This window comes from Centroberyx affinis, unplaced genomic scaffold (assembly GCF_046629955.1).
Source record: "Centroberyx affinis isolate AG114_WGS23_722 - 3 ecotype Tasmania unplaced genomic scaffold, CSIRO-AGI_Caff_v1 ptg002262l_1, whole genome shotgun sequence".
Lineage (NCBI taxonomy): Eukaryota > Metazoa > Chordata > Actinopteri > Beryciformes > Berycidae > Centroberyx > Centroberyx affinis.
In genome coordinates this window covers 32,877-52,809 of record NW_027280550.1, presented here as the reverse complement: position 1 = coordinate 52,809, position 19,933 = coordinate 32,877, and the positions used below count along the sequence as shown (strand labels likewise).

Here is a 19,933-nt window from a genome sequence, read left to right as displayed (position 1 = left end):
ATATAAAAAATTTAAAGTAGAAATTAGGGAATAGCTCTCTTTCTGAGGTACTACTGTATATAAAGAAAGTAATATTCAAGTAAAGGTAGTGTATAAAAAGAATAAGTAGTTTACATTTCAGAAACAGGTCTCTCATCGACATACGGCTCTGATGGAAAACAATGGAAGTCAGTAATGGAAAATGAGTGTAACAAGACTGTGATGCTCTTTTTAATTTTTAATGTTGCACATTCAAAGTTCCATTCAAACACTCAGCAGCAGAGTCATGACATCACTGCAGTGAATAAGAGTGACGACAATAAACTGCAGACTGAGCTTCAAGTGAGTCGGGCTGCCATGCCTCCTGCTGCCAATGAGAGAGGCTAACGGTGCTTTAAGGGATTTAATGGCACTGTAATTTCAATAAGGGGTGTGTGTGTGTGTGTGTGTGTGTGTGTGTGTGTGTGTGTGTGTGTGACTCCAAGTTGTACAACAAAACAGAGGGAACCAACAATTCTCCCCTCTGATGAAAATAAATGAAGAGAGCCACTGTGGGACTCTCTCCTAATCTTTCCTGTCCCATTTCTCTCTACAAACCAGTAATCCCTTAAAATACCCACATTACATTTACATTAATTCACCCCTTAGTTTATGCAAAAATCTCTTAAAATGAGTTAAGGGAGTTATTAAATGGAGGAGACCCCATCAAAACCTCCTTAAACACCCCTTAATGTTTGACTCCTTACTTTCTAATTTAATGTAAAATTCAGGGAGACAGGAACTTCCCATTAATAACTCATTAATAACCTGTAAACCTGCACAAAAAACATAAAGAAATCCCTTAATTTCTAGTGTCTCCATGAACCAACCCATGAATAAATCCCTTATAAACCCATGATACTATAACCTTACTTTTTCAAAGCTGTTATTTTTAATGGATAATTAATAGTTTATGCAATGGGAAAGTACAGACATTTCAGAGATACAATTAAGGGATTTTTCATGCCTTTTGTGCAGGTTTACAGGTTATTAATGTAAAGTTCCTCCTCAGTCTCCCCTGAACTTTACACTACATTAGAAAGTAGGGAGTCAAACATTAAGGGGAGTTTAAGGAGGTTTTGACAAGGTCTCCTCCATTAATAACTCTTATAAGGGGTGAATTACTGTAGAGCTGCAATGATTAATCGATTAGTTGTCAACTATTAAATTAATCGCCAACTATTTTGACAATCGATTAATCGGTTTGAGTAATTTTTTAAGAAAAATAAGTCAAAATTATCAGATTCCAGCTTCTTAAATGTGAATATTTCCTGGTTTCTTTACTCCTCTATGACAGTAAACTGAATATCTTTGGGTTGTGGACAAAACAAGACATTTGAGGACGTCATCTTGGGCTTTGGGAAACACTGATCCACATTTTTCACCATTTTCTGACATTTTATAGACCAAACAACTAATCGATTAATCGAGAATGAAAATAATCATTAGTTGCAGCCCTAGTTTACAGGTTATTCCTGTCTCCCTGAATTTTCACATTAAATTAGAAAGTAGATAGTCAAACATTAAGGGGAGTTTAAGGAGGTTTTGACGGGGTCTCCTCCATTAATAACTCTTTTAAGGGGTGAATTACTGGATTATTGGTGGGAAAAAAGCTCCAAAATAATAACAATCTTCTAAAAAATATATATATATATATAATCTCAAAAAAATGAAAGTCAGCCTCAGCCAGTGTCCCTCCTCTCCCCGGCCTCACATGGCGGCCAGCTCCCGCACCAGCCGCTCCTTCTCCCGCTGCAGCTCCGCCACGCTCTGCTTGTTCTGCTCCAGCCGGTCCTCCAGCCACTGCAGCAGCGGCCCGCTCACCGCCGACATCTGGCTGCACAGGTTCTTGGTGAACACCGAGCCGTTGTGGATCTTGGTGACCGGGTCCAGGTGGGTCAGGTTGTGGATCTTGCGGTAGGTGTCCTGCTCCTCCTGGCAGAGGATGCGCGGCAGCTCCACGGCCGACTCCAGGCACACCTTGCCGATGGCGTCGCGCGGCACGACGTGCACGGGGATCTCGACCCGCTCGTACTCGGAGCCTTTCTGCGCCTGCGTGGACTGGAAGCAGGTGTACAGCACCCGGCCCGTCTTGGTGTTCTTGTCCTCGATGAAGCAGGAGAAGATGAGGCCGACGAAGCCCTGGTCCAGCATCTGGTACATGGCCTGGGTGCGCACGTCGACGTGGGACGGCCACACGGTGATGTGCGGGTGGGAGTGGTACCAGCCGACGACCCGCATCGGCCGCCCGGTCATGTCGGCGAGCCGCTCCGCCTCGGTGGACGCCGCCGAAAGCTGCTCCGGGGAGATCTCGACCCGGTCCTTCCTCTTGTCCGAGCGGCGGAGGATGATGACGGAGTGGATGTGGACGATCCGGCTGGTTTCCACCTCGCCGATGCAGAGACCCATCACCTCCTCCTTCTCCGTGCTCAGAGCGTGATTCATGCACACCAGGAAGGCGTCCGACTCGAGGTGGACCGCGCTTACTGCCATGTTTCACAATGCGGTTTCGACGATGAGCAGTTCGGCCACAGACGGAAAGTAAAAACAAAATAAACAGCAGCAGCAGCGGTTCACTTCCGTGTTCCGCCGGGCTTGTGTTGCACCAAAAACATCCCGTGTTGCTGCAGCACCTCTCTTATATCCCCGAAGGTTCCGCTAACTTTTCACTTTTTTTTTTTTTTTTATTATTATCAGCATCAGCTATTACGGAAGAGGATTAGGGCCACCAAAAAAAAAAGTTGTCAGGTGAAAAAAAAAAAAAAAAAAAAGTTTTGTCAGGTGAAAAAAAAAAAAAAAAAAAAAAAAAAAGTTTTGTGGTGAAAAAAAAAGAAAAAAAAAAAGTCAGGTGAAAAAGAATTCTGAGTTTAAAGTCAGAATTTTGTTATTTTCATAGGATTTGTTGACGGTAAGCAATGCATTAAAAAACACCAGCCTTATCCTTTAAGTGGTCAGCTAGTTGCTTTAGTATAGATATGACAAATAACTCACTTGTAGATTAGAGTTTTAATGATTTATTAATTTATTTTTCATTTTTTTCATATCCAAAAATTAGAAAATTATCAATTATTATCAATCATCATTAGCAAGATATCAAGAAACCTGTTGTCCCTCCCTCACTCCCTGGAACAAAGTCTCAAAGCTTGTTATAAACATTTTGATAAGTGGCAGCTAAAGCTCATCCTCACAAGATGGAAGCGCACTGTCTTGTAATCTGTACTTTTTTCTGAACAATCTGTTTATTTTCATAGGATAGAGAAAAAACAGTTACAGCTGATATAATTGACAGATTCTATATGAGGAAAGAACACACCCAAACAATAAAGATAAAAAAACCCAAAAACAAACCATGGGAGACAGGGTCAGGCAGTGATATAAATACAGAAACACAGCATGTGTATTGTATGAGGAAGCACAACCCTAAAAATATGCCTGCTCTGTCCTGAGCCCTGCCGAGTGACCCCCCATGTTACTGCAAGGAGTGAATGAAGAATTTTGACAAAATCTGTTCATCTTAGGGCTGGACGATATGGTTGAAATCAATATCACGATAATCATAAGGATTTTTTTCGATATCGATATATATGATGATATGGCTCACGTAAGCAAAATCACGTTAAATAATCAAATTAATGTTCATCACATTGAACCGAATGATAATGTTTGGTGTGATGTCAAACTAAACTGAAATTTTCAGATAATATTCCTACCATACTTCATTTTGTCTGAGTTTCTAAATAAAATTAGCTTGTTCTCATCAGTTCAGACAGCAGAATTGTGCATCTCGATATCCCAAAATCACCATATCATCACAATATAACTCCACTGAAAGACGATAAACGATAATATTGAATTATCGTCCAGCCCTAGTTCATCTATTGATGTAATTAATCAAATTGTTAGCAGACCGTTATCGTCAATAGCCGGCATAGTCGCCAAGGCAGAATACACTGAACAAAACTTTCCTTTCCGAACCCAAACCATACCCGACTGATATCAGCTTTCTATGAGCTCAAATGCAATTCAAATAAAAATCCACCTTAAAAGCCATTTATCTAATAACAGCTATTAGTGATGTACGTTGCATTCCTGGGTCCATGTGGCTGTTTGGTGTATTTTACTTATTCCAGTGGGCAAGTGTCCAAATGCAGACGTGACGTCACACAGAAGAACTGGGTATGGGGCAGAAATATGTGTCACTAGAAACTGAAATTGAATTATTTATATTTGAGTTGCACAACTTGAATAACTGCATTAAGAGAAAAGAGAAACTCAAACTGCATCAACAGAAAATCCAAGCTCCGCCCACACTGTTTGATTGACAGGTGATTTGTGGGAAGTGCAGTGCAGAAACACCACAGAAATGAGCGTTTAAAACAGTGATTCCCAACCTTTTTCATATCAAGGACCCTTTTTTTAGTTCACATTAGAGCCACGGACCCCCATTTGATGAGATTTTGTCTCTCAGACCCAAATCTGAACGTCTATCTATTGTCAGATATGATTTTGTCTAGAATTCCATGACTATCTGTATTTTAGGTAGAGAGATGACAGTGAAACTATGATCAAAATAATCATTCTTCTACATTCTCAAATTGTGTTAAATAATGGTGAAGTTTAACAATTTATCAATTTGCTGGGGACCCCCTGGAACCCCCTCAAGGACCCCTGGTGGTCCCCGGACCCCACGTTGAGAACCACTGGTTTAGAACAAAGACAAAAAAAAAAACACAAGAACCTCACAGATTGCCACTTGAACAGAACCCAGATTATGAGTGATGAATAAACATGTTAGCAAAACAAATGGATGAAGTTTATTTTTTTTTAAAGTTCTTTCCTAACATCTGAGAATAGTGTATGGTGTGAATAGTGTGTGTGTGTGTGTGTGTGTGTGTGTGTGTGTGTGTGTTCCTGGCCTTAGCCCCCGTGTTATTTAGCTCCCTGGCTGCTGGCAGAGGGCTGCGCTTCACCCCGCTTCGAGAGACGCCTCAGCTTGTTGGCGTGTGTGCGGTGGGTGGCGGGGGTGGGCAGGGGGGGCAGGGGGGGCAGCGGGGCCTGACTGGGGGGCTCAACATGGCCGCTCTTACGGGACAGGACACCGATCTCTTTGTTGAGGGCGTCTGCTTGCTGAACTTGGGTTTTCACCAACTCCTGGAGCCTCTGGATCTCCTCCTCCTCCACCCGCCTCCTGTGACTCTGGAACTGGCTGCCCTGGAACCACAGCGGCGGAAGAAGTACTCAGAGCTTTTACTTAAGTAAAAGTAGAAATACCACAGTATAAAAATACTCTGTTACAAGTAAAAGTCCTGCATTCAAAATGGTACTTAAGTAAAAGTACAAAAGTATTAGTATCAAAATGTACTTACAGCAACAAAAGTACTCATTATGCAGAATGGCCCATTTCAGAATAATACAGTATATATTTTATTATTGAATTATAATTATTGATGCATTAATGTGTAAGCATCACTTTAATGTTGCAGCTGGAAAAGGTGGGGCTGATTTCCACTACTTTATATACTGCTGGGTAGCTTACAGTAATCTATAATAATACATCACAATTTATTAGTTGATTATATTTTGTATTAATAATCTGAATCTACAAAGTAACTAGACTAGTAACTTAAGTTATCAAATAAAGGTAGTGGAGTAAAAAGTACAATATTTCCCTCTGAAATGTAGTGGAGTAGAAGTATAAAGTAGCATAAAATGGTAATACTCAAGTAAAGTACAAGTACCTCAAAATTGTACTTAAGTACAGTATTCGAGTAAATGTACTTAGTTACTTTCCACCTCTGCACACACACACACACACACACACACACACACACAGACAGACAGACACACACACACACACACACACACACACACACACACTTTACCATTTTCCTCTGCCTGGCGTTGAGTTTATCCTCCAGTTCCTTCTTCTGGCAGAGGAGGCTGTTCATGCTGAGGAGACGCTCTGTGTTGCACCTCGTCACCTCCATCAGTGCCTGACGTGCCTCTGCTACCTTCGCCTGAATAACACACACACACACACACACACACACACACACACACACATGCACACACACACAAAAAGCTAATAAAGTTAATCTCATCTGGTCTTAGAAATACCATTTTATGTGAGATAATTATGATCAGAACAAAATAATGCAAAGTTAGAAATATCTCACACATGCACAAACACACACACATGCAGACACACACACACACACACGCACACACACACACACACACACGTCAGCGTACATCCCACTGTTTGATGTCCTTGGTGTAAGCAGCCTCTCGGACTTGTCTCTCCTGCTTCAGCTCCTCCAGCCTCCTGCTCCCTGACAGAGTCTGCAGAGCCTCCAGGTTCACCAGCCGCCCAAACTTCCTCATCATCAGCTGCTTACAGTGCTCCTCCAGCACTGCACACACACACACACACACACACACACACACACATCAATACATGTGATCTAATCGTAGAAAATCAGTACACCTGACCATTACAGCTGTGTAACTCTTGTTCATCTCCCTGCATTGTGTCTGTCTGTTGTTCATGGGAAACAACATACTGAACAACACACTGCTGCTAGCAAACACAATGTGCAGCACTGAACCATTGTTGTTAAGCAGTGTATTGTGACCATTCTTGTTACATTGTTGTAACCAACCAAAAAACGCACTCTGTAAGGCGGTTCCTGGCTAGTGATCTAGTTCTGGGCGGTCAGGTCAGACTGTAAACAGTAGAGTTGAGTAGAAGACGATCCGCTGAGTGGAAACGGTGCGGTGCTGCTGCTTCTTGAGGAAGCTTAGATCCTTTGATATTAGCAAGAAGCTTCTTCATGTTTTTTTTATCAGGGAATCTTAGCTAGTGTCCTCTTTTATGCTGTGCTGTGCTGGGGGGGCAGCATCACTGCGGATGATAAAAACAGGATCAATAAGATGATCAGAAAGCTGGCTCAGTGATTGGCCTCACCCCAGGCTCACTTGAGGTCACTGTAGAGAAGAGAACAAGGGCCAAACTAAAAACGGTTCTTTATTTTGAAGGCCATCCGTTACACAGTGTTTTAAACGGACGCAGAAGCTCATTCAGTGAGCGACTAGTGATGCCTCAGAGTTCTACTGAACGACTCAAAAGGTCTTTCAGTGAGCGACTAGTGATGCCTGTTCTACTGAACGACTCAGAAGATCTTTTGTTCCAGCAGCGGTCAGATTTTTTAATGAACACTTTTAGATGTGGTCTAGATCGATAGCACCTTTCAGCTGTTAATCGTGTCTCAAATGGCTTTTTATGGTGTTATTTGTTTGTTGTGTACTGTGAATGCAATGTCTATATTGTTTGTTGTCTGTATGAGTTGATTTGGTGGCAAATGAGTTTCCCCACTGGGGATTAATAAAGCTGTCTAATCTAATCTAATCTAATCTTTGCGGGCCGTGGAGAGAAATACGTCGGTCGCTCTCCATGTCGTTTTCACAGACTGGATGTTTTGGAGATATTTGGACATTTGGACTCATTGTTAGCAGCAAGAGGCAGCGGAGCTCGCTGCTTCAACAGACAGCTGACTCTGGAGACGATACTGACTGAGGGTATGGAAGAGACAGATTATGTTTATTATCACTGAATTTACCCTTTAAGGATTGGGTACTGTTTTGAAATGTTTCCATACCGATACCAGCTCCAAATCCAGTTCCAATAACCTGAATTAATTTCATGTCTACATCACTGTGAAAGAACATTTCATATGAATCAAATATGTTCTGTTTAACATCTGTAGATGCTATTTGTTTTACAAAATAACATCAAGCCATACACTCTTGACTTTATCAACAGGAATGCCCATAAGCTAGTAGAAAATATAAGATCATTTTCTAAAAGTCTGAAGCTTCTCAATACAATTTAGATGCATTAAAATCAACAATTATGTCAAAAATTGTCCTAAAACCCATTGTGTTTTTGTACCCAGTCCTGCTCTCCATTTGACTTTCTTTCATGCTTCCTACAGCGATAGCATCACTACTGAGGAGGCTCAGATGATTGGAGAATTTTCTGTCTGACTCTTCTTGTCGTTGATTCAAACCTGTCTGCAGTGTGTCCGGCGGTTACCCTGGCAACCGCTCAGCTGATGTCAAGGGAGAGAGAAAATGTCAACAGGTTGAAAATGTCAACGTTACAGCTGATTCGGTTTGTAGAAGACCATGGTGACTGTGTGGGCAGAACTTGAAAACACATTGCACTTTACAAGATGTAAAAAATCTTTTTAACAAGACAAAAATGAGTCGAACAGCCCGAGCCACCTCCTGGGAACTGGACTCTGGTCTCCCGAGAGTCCCGACTGAGAGTCTGCAGTCCAACTCCCTGCTGCACACTTTCACCCACGGGACCAAAAGTGCTGAACAGAGCGACCGACTGGCCGACCGACCAACAATTCGATCCACAATTCGATCCGGCCAGATCATGCTGATGTTCTACCGGGCAACCCCAGAGAGCATCATTAGATATGGAATTACAGCATGGTTTGGCAACCTGCAGGCTTGCCAGCATGCACAAAACGGCTGTGAAGGTAATGGGGAAGAAAGAACATGAGCCATACAGAGCCGGTACGAGCAGGCAGTCATGAAACAAGCAACAAAAATCATTGCGGACTCTTAACATCCTCTTCTCTGAATACGAACCTCTGCCATCAGGAGGAAGACTCCGTGTGCCAAAGTGCAAATCAAACCGCTTGAAGCTCTCGTTTGTTCCAGCCTCCATCAAGCTGCTGAACTATAATGCTACATCTAAGTGCAACAGAGCAATGTGCAATAAATACACAAGCACTTTAGCACTTTTGCACTTTAATTCCTACAGTTTCTTTTAAAGCCGTCGTGTTGTCAATGTCAAATGTAAAGTCAAATGTCTTTTTTATGTCTTTAAGATGTTTTTATGTGAAGCAACTGTCTAGCATCGTGTCAAACGCTTCTCATGTTTTGTGATGTTTTTGTTCTATGTGAAGCAACGGACTGTAGCACTATGCCCAAGACAAATTTCCCCTCGGGGACAATAAAGTTTACTCTACTCTACTCTACTCTATATAGAGCTCCTGTTGTCGCAGGGCTAAAAAGTAATAGACGATAAAACGACTGCAACACAGCTTGGGCATCAATATTGACCATCATATTGTAAATCCTGGGTGCTTAGCAACTTAATGACACTACTGTTGAGGAAGAAAAATCTGAACTGCCGAGATTTATGTTGTTGTTTACTCTAGTGTATAAAAGCTTATTAAATTAAATTAAATTAAATTAAAGCTAGTGTATTGAGCTTCACTTCTTTGTCACTTCTCTGTTACCCGTCTGGAACACTGAACTGAACCATGCATGTCTGAATAAAGAATCCACAGAAGACTCTTGAACCTTTGCTCATTCATTTTGACCCACAAGGGTGAAACTTATTTTTACCCTAAACCTTCCAGCCACAGCTGGGTGGGAGCTCGAGCTCTCCGGGCTAAAACTCTCCACTTGGCCCTGTGTGGCCCTCTGTGGGCCTGGAGGACCGGGGCTTACCCTGGATCTTGGCCTCCATGTCCCTGCGGTCGTGGGTGAGCTGGACGTGCCGCTGGCGGGCCTGGCAGTACCGGTCTCTCTGCTGGCTCTTCTCCACCTGCAGCTCCTTGATGCGCTCCTGGAGCCCGTCCAGCGCCGTCCGGTTCAGCACCAGGGCCGGGGCCAGGCTGGACGGCACCGCGCCGCTGGTTACAAACTCAATCTGGGGGTCCGGAGGAGAGCGAGGAGAGAGGAGGAGGAGAGAGGGATGGAGAAGGGGGATGAGGGAGAGAGTAAGTCGAGCTTTATGTGATTTTGTGTGTATTTTATCAGTTCTATTCATAAAGAAGTCAAGTCAAGTTTATATAGCACTTAAAAACCACAAAAACAGTGTGTACCTACGTGCTTTACAAAATAGGGGGGGTCAGAAAACAGGGAAAAGGGAGGCAGAGTAAGGAACACCAACAGTTAATGGGACATAAGGGAAATAAGAGTGTGATTAAAAGCACCAATAACATGTCAGACACAGTGAAAGGCCAATGATTAAAAATTAAAATTAAAAATTTTTTAATTTGGGATGAATTCAGCTGATCTGGTGCTTTGGGGAGGGCTATTCTTCTGTCTCAATGCCACCATCAGTCTGACTGTGGTGGGGACAGAAGCTAAGAAATATAGGATTTTAAAGTCAGTTCTGTAACGGACAGGGAGATGAGAGTCTGGCTGCAGCGGTCTGGACGGGCTGGAGAGAGGAGATAGATGACTGACTGATACCGGAGTACAGTGAGAAGGACAGAAATGTTTTTTTATGAATATCTCCTTAAGCCGCTTTTCCACCGCATGGTACCGGCTCAACTCGACTTGCCTTTTTTGGTTTTCCATTGGGCAAGTACCAGGTACCGGGTTCCATATTACCTGGTACCTGGTAGGCATTGAGGAGGTACTATCTGCAGTGGATAACCAAGTGGTACTACCAAAAGCGAGTAGAGTCGAGACAAGTAGAGCCGAGACAAGTCGAGTCGGTACCATGCGGTGGTGAAGTGGCTTTAGAGGCCTGGGCTGTGGCTGTTTACCTGGTGCAGCCTGAGAGGAACCACCACATCCAGCTCATTCAGTTTCTGTTGCTTCTCCCTGTTGAGCAACTCCAGGTCGCCCTCTGCTGCCTTCCGACTGCTCTGCACCACTTTCTCCTGCAGAGCCACACACACACACACACACACACACACACACACACACACACAACCCAGGACGTACGACGTGAATGAAGAGTACGGCTAACGCGACACATCCGATAAGTGGAAGAAGGGGAGATAGAGAGAGAGATGAAAAGAGAAAGAGTGTGACCTTCTTGACCAGAGCGTCACACTCCTTCTTCAGAGCGTCGGCACACTTCTTCTCCTCCGCCAGCAGCTCCTCCAGGTCCAGCCGACGCTCACGCAGCTGCACCGTCTTCTCAAACAGCTCCGGGTCACAGCCTGAGACACACACACACACACACACACACACACACACACACACACACACACACACACACACATACACACACACAGACAGACATAAACACACATACACCCAGTTTGGCACACAGGAAAAACAAAATCAGAATTGGGACACTTTCAGCTGCAGTGTGAACATTGTAGAATAGAATAGAATAGAATAGAATAGAGAATTGAAATAAACTAGAGAGTGTGCAGTACTGACCTGGAGGGCAAACACTGTCATCCAGCTGTGCCCCCCCGCTCTCTGAGCCACTGTCATCTTCATCATCATCCCAGTCCTCCTCCTCATCAGAGTCTTCATCGCTGTCCTCCTCTTCTTCTGCAAACAGACATATGGACAATTAAGGGCACGTGCACACATAAACACACACACACACACACACACACACACACATACGTACAGTGACACACACACATGCACACACACACACACACCTTCCTTCTGTTCCTTCTTGACACGTTTGATCTTCTTCTTGAAGACCTTGGTGAGAAAGTCAGCGAACTTGTTGTTTTCCCCCAGCGAGGCCTGGAAGGCGGCCATCATGGCCTTCTCTCTCTCCTGCAGCTTGGCTATGTCTCTCCGCTTCAGTTCCAGCTGTCCATTACTCTCCTCCAGCTTAGACTGTGGGGAGGAGGAGGGGGATGGATGCAGTGAAAAAGTAAACTCATCTCCCTTAAAGGTCCCATAAGGTGTAAAGCAGGACTCCCCTTGCCTCTGTGACTCTAAAGGAGTTGGATGGTCTATCTAAACATGGTGAAAGTATCAAAACTAAATCCACACAATCCATATTAGTGCAGCGAGCCTCTAAACGAGCCGTTTGGACTTCCGTAACTTTGTGGCGTCACAAAGGTTCGCTCATTATCATTTTTGTAAGAAATAACAGACTAACAAAGTGTTTTTTTCAAAGCGGTTGAGCGGTTGTCATTGTTTATTACCGGAGAGTTTTCCCTACCTGTAGCCGCCGGGCCGCGGCGTCTCACGTTTCACTCTTGAAACGGTTTAGCCAATCGGAACGGAGGGGTCGTTAATATTAATGAGCCTTAAAGACACGGTGACAGAAACGGCCTGTTCTTGGTAAGGCTCAGAGAGATGCTGGAAAATGAACGTGTAAAAATGGATTGAGAGTGTTTTTGGTACATGACACCACACACACAGCTTTGAATGGACCTCAAGACACAAAATGAAACACTGGAAAGGGGAGTACTGTGGTACTGTGCACAGTTATCAATCTTACAGCGTTGGCTAGACGATGTCAAACCATCTGTTTCAAGTTGGCTTTATAATGTTCTACAACTTCTCCCATTGGAAAGGCTCACACATGTTCTCCAAGGAGACATGAATGGGTTTTTCTCTGTTTGGAGCCCTGTTATAGATTTTATTGGAGAGGACTATGCTGAAATATTAAAAGGTTTTGCAACTTTGGGATCCAAGTGATCCCCAAAGGGTAAAGTCCACATGTTCATTAACATTTCATTGTTATTGTAGTTATAATATGGAGGATGATGATCTATGTTTGTGTTATTTTCTTGTCTTTTTTCGTCTGTTAGTCTGATTGTTTGTATGGTTAGCTGTTGTCTAGCTCTAGTATGTGTGTTATGTACCATTCTTTTTGAGGGTAACATTGAGTGTGTAATCTGTATAAACTGAAAATAAAATGTTTGAAAGAACAGAGGGGTCATTAATATTAATGACCCTTAAAGACATGGCGACAGAAACAGCCTGTTCTTGGTAAGGCTCAGAGAGATGCTGGAAAATGAACGTGTGAAAATGGATTGAGAGTGTTTTTGGTTCATGACACCACACACACAGCTTTGAATGGATCTCAAGACACAAAATGAAACACTGGAAAGTGGAGAATATGGACCTTTAACAGCAATATTTAAAGCAACCCCCCCCCAAAGAAGCACCCCCCTCATACCGTGATGTTGTTCTCCTCCTCTATGCCTGCGTTGAGCCTCTCCTGCAGGCCGTTCTCCCTCTTCTCAAACTCCTTGAGCAGCAGCAGCTCCTGGAAGAGGGTGACATGGCGGAGATCTGCCAGCTTCATCCAGCGGTCCAGGCTCAGCTTCTGGTGACGCAGCAGGAGAAGCTCCGAGTCAAACCGCCGCACCGAGGTCTGCATCTGCAGGTGAAAGGAGAAGTCCACCCTCACATCCTCTTACCCTGTTGTATATTATCGATTTGTGATGGTCGGTGCAACTGAGTAATTTGTCTTTCTGCCTCTTCCACAGTGGATTTCTCCCTGTATGGCTGTTGAATGTCTGTGCTTACTACATACACACTTTTCTGTGGTTTTAGACCCTCGTCATCTCACGTATTCTCATATTTGCTGCTTCATCTATAAAGTGATAGACAGACAGACAGACAGACAGACAGGCAGACAGACAGACAGACAGACAGACAGACAGACAGACAGACAGGCAGACAGACCTGCTCCAGCAGACAGTCCTGCTCATACAGCAGTCTGATCTCTTCCTCCTTCCTGACCTCCTCCTCCACCTCCGTCAACCCCGCTCCTTCCTCCACCTCTATCTCCACTTCTCTGGTCCTCTCCTCCTCTTCCTCCTCCTCTCTCTCCTCCTCTTCTTCCTCCTCTCCTTCCCTCTCTTTCTCCAGCTGTTCCAACAAAGTCGGGGCTCCTTCCTGCTCTTCCTGGCCGTCAGTGTGGCACCTGTTGAAAAAATATTTTTTTTAAAAACATTATCTCATAAAAAGTCGTGAAATGAGCACAAACTCTGGAGCGCAGATTTACCTGCTGTGGACAAGAATTATGTGAAAATTACATTTCTTCACCATGAACTGGATTCTGTGACAAAAACACGAATTGGACACAGCATTTTCAGCTAAAGGTTGAATAACACTTAAAGCTGCACTAAGCGATTTTATGACTAGAGGCTGACAGAAACCACAACACGTTTGGAAATAAACCACAGCAAAGCTGCTGGACTACAGAGACTACGGTTACGTCTCACTTTGACAGATGTTTCTCCTGCTGAAGGTCACATGTCCCACAATGACAAGTGAAGAAGCAGCAAGTTTACTGGTTTAACAAGTTTACTGGTTTAACAAGTTTACTAGTTTAACAAGTTTACTGGTTTAACAAGTTTACTAGTTTAACAAGTTTACTGGTTTAACAACTTTACTCGCTCGCTTCATCGATTCCATCATTACGAGAATTTTTTTCAGGGATGGGAGGGGGAGAGCGCCGCTTTTAAACAGCGAGGGAGGAGACAAGCTAGTTTTAAAAAATAAAAAGCTGAATGGAGTGGGAGGAGCTTTGAGTCGGTCCGGGTTTTGACAACAAGCTTTAGAAAAGAGGAGGATCATTATGTCTCAATGAAATCTCCACAGAGCACACATTAGCTTCAGGATTGGTTAGAAAGTCTGATATTGCTTATTGCAGGTTTAAGTTTAGGCAACTTAAACAACTTTTGTTGACTTGACTTTTTCTCGATTATTAAAAATCCTAAGCATTAATTAGCTGAAATTTGAAAGGTTTAGTCTAGAGCTCCTGCAGATAGATCTGCATCTCTGCTGGTCTTTAACAAACTCCTTAAGCACTATTTCTACATTTGGAAGCACATGCACACTGTTTGTTGCCTATTTTGGTCTTAGTCTTGAATAGGACTCCATCTGCTCCGGTCTCGGTCTTGACTCGGTGTTGACTCCCTTTGGACCTGGCCTTGACTCAAACTCGACTGGACCTGGTCTTTGATTCGACTAAGCTGGTATCTCTTCCTGTACCTCTCTGTCCTCAGAGCCCGGTAGCGCTCCAGGGTGGTGCGGCTGTAGCGCAGCCTCCTCTCGGGCGTTTCCTCGGGCAGCAGGGCGGGCGGGGCGGGCGGGGGGCGGTGGAGACGGGCCGCCAGGCGCCGCTGGACCCTCTGGAGCCGCCGGGCCTGAGAGTGCAGCCGAGACACGAGGCGAACCTTGGCGTCCCGCAGCGCCACGATACGGCCGTTCATCTCAGTCTTCTTCTCATGGATCTGGTAGGAATTTAATTTATTTGCTGAATTAAAATACAATCTACCAACAAAATTCAAAATACTGATAAACATACAGCATTATCAAGGTAGTTGATGCTGGGGCCGAACTAAGATGTGTGACTTGTGGAAGCTGTACATATTCAGTGTTTATTGGTATGTTTATAAGTGTCTGTGTGTGTGTGTGTGTGTGTGTGTGTGTGTGTGTGTGTGTGTGTGACCTTTTCCTCCAGGACCACCAGCTCTGCTCTCTTCTTCTCAGCGTTCATCCTCAGGTGTTCTGGCACTGTGAAGTCTTTGGCCGTCTTCAGTTTTAAGTCTCCCATGTTGTCCTTGGCTTCGCGGATGTCTCGTACATACTGTGGATCCTCGCAGTTCTCATTCGGCTTTTCTGCATAACTGAGATATCGATACTTTATCAATCTTTTGCATCAGAGTAAACACGATTGAAAGTGGGACATTCAGTCTACTGTGTCTTCTTTAAAGTGAGACAAAATAAACAGGAAATTTTATTTTTTATTTTTTGATCAACAATATGGATATTTTCCTATGTATATTGGACTGAATATGTATGTCTATGTAAGGTGAACTTGTATATAACCCATGTTTAGTTTTGTTTTGATATGTTTGTGTTATTTATGTTGGTTATTTTCAGTATTGTTATTATTATTATTTCAATTTGTTTTGATTTATTTGTATACATATTTTCATGTTGAATTGTTCGGATATATAAAACTCTACAAAAATTGTAACCCCTTGTAAAGGAAACCGTCAACCTATGTTGAAATATTTTTGATGTAAAAGGGAATGTGAGAAATAACCAAATAAAAAATAAGTTTAAAAAAAAAGAAAGAAAGTGGGACATTCATCCAGGGCTGCAGGAAACTAATCAGTTATCGCAGATACACCCAGGGACTGTTATGAAGAAAATCTTTTACCTTAGAGAACAAGGTAACATGAAATAGGTGTAACACTGGGCCGCGAGCCTCACAGTTTGGTCTGAAAAAGTAGAAAACTATGCCGTATGAGTATGTAAGGATTAAGAAAAAGCTGAAAGGCAAAAGTGGGGATCTTCCTTTCTTCATAATGCTGTCCTGGATCTCTGGTTTTATCAAACACAGGGAAACTGAATCAAACATTAATGACAGCGACCAAGATGGAGATGAGGTAAGTTAAGATGAATTGTTTCTCTTCCTGGCAGTTTGCAAAGGGCAGCTTCAGTTAGCAAACATTCTCCTGACAGTTTTCTGTATGTTATTAAACTCGCTAACAGTTAAAGCCACCGCTGGACGGGACTTCAGTGACATGACATCAGCACAGAAGTATAAAAAGTTAAATGTATGCACCACCACGTTCTTTACCTCCACGCTTTATATTACATTTATGCAACGTTCAACTATAAAATGCACTTTACTGAAGTCCAGATCTGACATCGTTTCATGCTGCCTGGTTAGTTTTGCACACAGTTTACAGTTATCCCGCAGTTTGACTTTTTTTCGCCATGCACACTTTCAAATTGATGATGGCCGCATAGTAAACCAATGGAGTTGGCTCACTTAGAGAAAAAAACAAAACAAGTAAACGCCTTATTAGGCTTGTTAGAGCCATTTCTAGCAAGCTCTTATAATTTCCTATTGTTTATCTTTATTGTTGTCTATTTCAATGTAAATAGTTTGGCAGCACCTAGGGGTAGTTTTTGGTGCTAAAGCGTACGGCATCACCTGACCTCACATCTCAGCAGCCCCTTAATTAAGGCAGGTGTGCTGAAATTGGAGGACTGTGGAAGACGCCACGGAGATACAGTCTTCAACCGCCGTGTGTTTTCTTGGTAATTTTGTTTGGTTTAATCTTAGTTTTGTTTGGTGAATTTGTTTATTCCCCACTGGTTTTGATTTATTTAAAAAAGGCCTGTTTATTTTGGGGAATGTTTGTTTGGGGTTTTGGTTTCGTTTATGACAATTCTCAGTACCCATTCAAACCCCTGGACCACCCGAACCATCGTGGATCATCAAACTGTGAGTAATTAACTAACAGTTAACCAAAATACAGCGCGTTGATCATGTCATGGCGTCTGTGGGCGGCTAAACATGTTCCCATCTAGCGTCCAAGCTGCAATAAGGCTACTGGTATATGAAATTTAATAAATGTAAATAGAATGGAGCTTCCACGGTCCATGACCTGACAGATGGACAGACGGACGGACACGGCCCGGGTCACAGCCCCCACCCTCCCCCCCCCGCGCCTGATTTCATCACAAGGGTAACAATCAGGAGAACATTTTTTTTAAATTACAGAATGTGATAAATGGATTCAAGGATCATAAAAATAAAACAACACGTAGAGTGCCGAGTAAATTTAATTTCAACTGAGTACAGAGACCCCGGGTGTTTTTGGACATTGTCACGGTCCAGCTGTCTGTCATAGCTGCCATGGAGAATGGGCTGTTACGATTGGCTGTCTAGGCTTAGGGGGCGGGCATAATTGGCAAGAAGGAAGTGATTTAAAGGGGAGGGCAGTTTTATATTTTGTATATTATATGATGATCTTGTATTATGTATACCAGAACCTTTTGAAAATTCAATAAAGAGATGTTTAAAAAAAAAAAAAAAGAAGGAAGGGATTTGAGGCTGCTCGCGGGAGAGCGGGGGGAGCCTTTGAACGCCACCAGATGATGAAGAAGAGAAGATGGCGTCCGACCTGTCTACAAGTTCAAAGCCAATTCTGAGAAAGACTGACTGATCGAGACCGTGGATCGACAACGGCCCTTTGAATGTTCGTTTTTGTTAAAGTTTAGTCTCTACATGTTACGTCCTTTCTGGCTCTGTGATTCCCCTAGGGGCCAGAGAACATCTTGACAGACGGTCGCTCATGCAAAGCGGGTCGGGTCGTGACAACATGAGACTCACAGCTGGGCCCATTCCTTCTTCCTGTTCTCCAGCCTGGCCCGGGCCTGCTCAGCCTTCTCCGCAGCCTTACGGAGCCGCTCGGCCTGCCGACCCGCCAGCTTCACGCCTCCTGAACGCACCGCCGCCGGGGTCAGCACCTCCTCCTCTGGAGAAGGACACACACACACACACACACACACACACACACACACACACACACACACAGGTGGGATGTAACAAAGTAAAAATACTTCATTACTCTACTTAAGTAGGATTTTCAAGTATCTGTACTTTACTCAAGTTTTTCTTTCACTGAAGACTTTTTACTTTTACTCACTACATTTCAAAAGAAAAATCTGTACTTTCTACTCACTACATTTTCAAAACAGACTCGTTACTCTCAGGAAATCATCAAATGATTTTCAATTTTTTTTAAATTTTCCGCATCAGACGGCTTCCATCCCGGAAGCAGCTGATCAAGAGCCAGATGTGATCGGCTGCTTGTTCAGCAAAGCGACACCAAAAAGGAAGGAAAGGGACAGAGAGAGAGAAGCAACACCAAGGAGAGAGAAGCAACAAGAGAGAGAGAATTAACGTTAGTGAATTCAGCTGCTAGAATTAACGTTTGTGATCTGAGCTGCAGACTCTTTCTCATCTGGGATTCAGAGGAACGCTCAACAGAAAACCAGTTTAGAACATTAGAAATTAATTTTGGAGAACGACTTTTACTTTTATACTTTAAGTAAATTTGAGACCATGTACTTTTATACTTTGACTTGAGTAAAGGATTTGAAAAGGTACTTCAACTTCTACCATATTTTTAGATGAGTATTTGCACTTTTACTTGAGAAAGAAATTTGTGTACTGCTACCACCTCTGCACACACACACACACACACACACACACACACACTCACACAATGTCCTGGCACTGAACTTCTTTAGCTTGAACGTGGGTTGTGTGTTTTGGCTGAGAACAAGCACGGACACACAGACAGGAAAACACACAGAGAAATGCATTTTTTTTTTAAAATTTTTTTACCTTCCATCTTGTCGTCTTTGGCCGGCTCGGCTCTGGACCTCCTGCGCTCCTGTGCGGCGTGGCCACCCGGCCCTCCGGCTCGGCCCTGCCGTCTGAGCTGGTGGAAATGCTCGGTGAACGCCAGCAGACGATAGCCGGTGACCCTGTGGGCGGTGCGGACGGCGACCACGGTGACCGGGTCTGACTCCAGAGAGTTCCTGAACCTGCAGGGAAACAGGTGAGTGGATTTTGACTCTGGCTGGAGGCTGGCTGTGTTCACTTCTGTTTCCGTCCCCAGGGCTGTAGTACTCGAGTCCGGTCTCGATTTTTTTGTCTCAAACTCGTAGTGAATATGACTCGGACCTGAATCGGTCTCGGATGAATTAACGTTACATAATATTATTGTTTTTGTAATTATAATCTCTTCTAAGAAAGTGACCAGCAGCGAATGATACAATTTTCACAGTTGATAAAGTTATGCGTCCACCGAAAGGTTTAGTGACTGCTGATTGGTGATATGCCAACTACCCAACCAATGACTTTGTTTTGATTAAAAAAAAAAAAAAAACCTCACCATGTCCATATGTAACGTTACTCCTGCTCTCACTCTGTCTCTCTCTGTCTTTTTTCCTTTGTCTTCGCCTTCTTAACTTACAGGTCAGAATATTTTCAGTCAGTCAGTGCTGAGAGCAGCATGTGGTTGTGGAGCAGTAAGAAAAAGTAGGTGAAATAGATGAATCCACTTCTAGTTAAGTAAAGGTGCAACTACTGTACGTTATGAACATAAACAAGCTGCCTACAATTAATTTTGTCCTCAAAACATGCTAATTTTGTTGAACTGTCTTTAGAAACCTCCCTTCTATTTTAGGCAATAAACAAAAAAATGCTATTTTAGTCAATAAATACAATGGTAGGCTTGGATAACACATTGCTGTGGTTTTGGTCTCGAATTGGACTCGTAGTTTTGCGGTCTTGGTCTCGACTCGGTCTCGACCCCCCTTGGTCTTGGTCTCGACT

The 19,933-nt window shown here is 43.4% G+C and overlaps 2 protein-coding genes across 2 annotated transcripts in view; both read right to left on the bottom strand.

Annotated features, from left to right (window-relative positions):
* Positions 1–204: 204 nt before the first annotated feature.
* On the bottom strand, positions 205–2,613 carry brcc3 (BRCA1/BRCA2-containing complex, subunit 3). Its single transcript, XM_071532863.1, has one exon. It carries the CDS (start codon positions 2,509–2,511, stop codon positions 1,729–1,731), a length of 783 nt encoding a protein of 260 aa, XP_071388964.1. The 5' UTR covers positions 2,512–2,613; the 3' UTR covers positions 205–1,728.
* Positions 2,614–4,947: 2,334 nt separating this feature from the next.
* LOC139655450 (cilia- and flagella-associated protein 44) overlaps positions 4,948–19,933 on the bottom strand; it is a 34,980-nt gene continuing 19,994 nt past the window's right edge. Inside the window, exons 21-34 of the mRNA XM_071532864.1 lie at positions 18,938–19,140; positions 17,918–18,062; positions 15,233–15,410; positions 14,773–15,014; positions 13,459–13,699; positions 12,947–13,150; positions 11,463–11,649; positions 11,230–11,346; positions 10,873–11,003; positions 10,602–10,718; positions 9,553–9,754; positions 6,271–6,431; positions 5,901–6,035; positions 4,948–5,229 (exon numbers count right to left, since the gene is read on the bottom strand). Of these exons, the coding sequence (XP_071388965.1) occupies positions 4,948–5,229; positions 5,901–6,035; positions 6,271–6,431; positions 9,553–9,754; positions 10,602–10,718; positions 10,873–11,003; positions 11,230–11,346; positions 11,463–11,649; positions 12,947–13,150; positions 13,459–13,699; positions 14,773–15,014; positions 15,233–15,410; positions 17,918–18,062; positions 18,938–19,140 (2,545 nt within the window). The remainder of the gene's footprint in view (positions 5,230–5,900; positions 6,036–6,270; positions 6,432–9,552; positions 9,755–10,601; positions 10,719–10,872; positions 11,004–11,229; positions 11,347–11,462; positions 11,650–12,946; positions 13,151–13,458; positions 13,700–14,772; positions 15,015–15,232; positions 15,411–17,917; positions 18,063–18,937; positions 19,141–19,933) is intronic.

Coding starts and splice junctions, on each gene's coding strand:
- brcc3 (XM_071532863.1), bottom strand. CDS start 2,511: ATGGCAGTAAGCGCGGTCCACCTCGAGTCGGACGCCTTCCTGGTGTGC.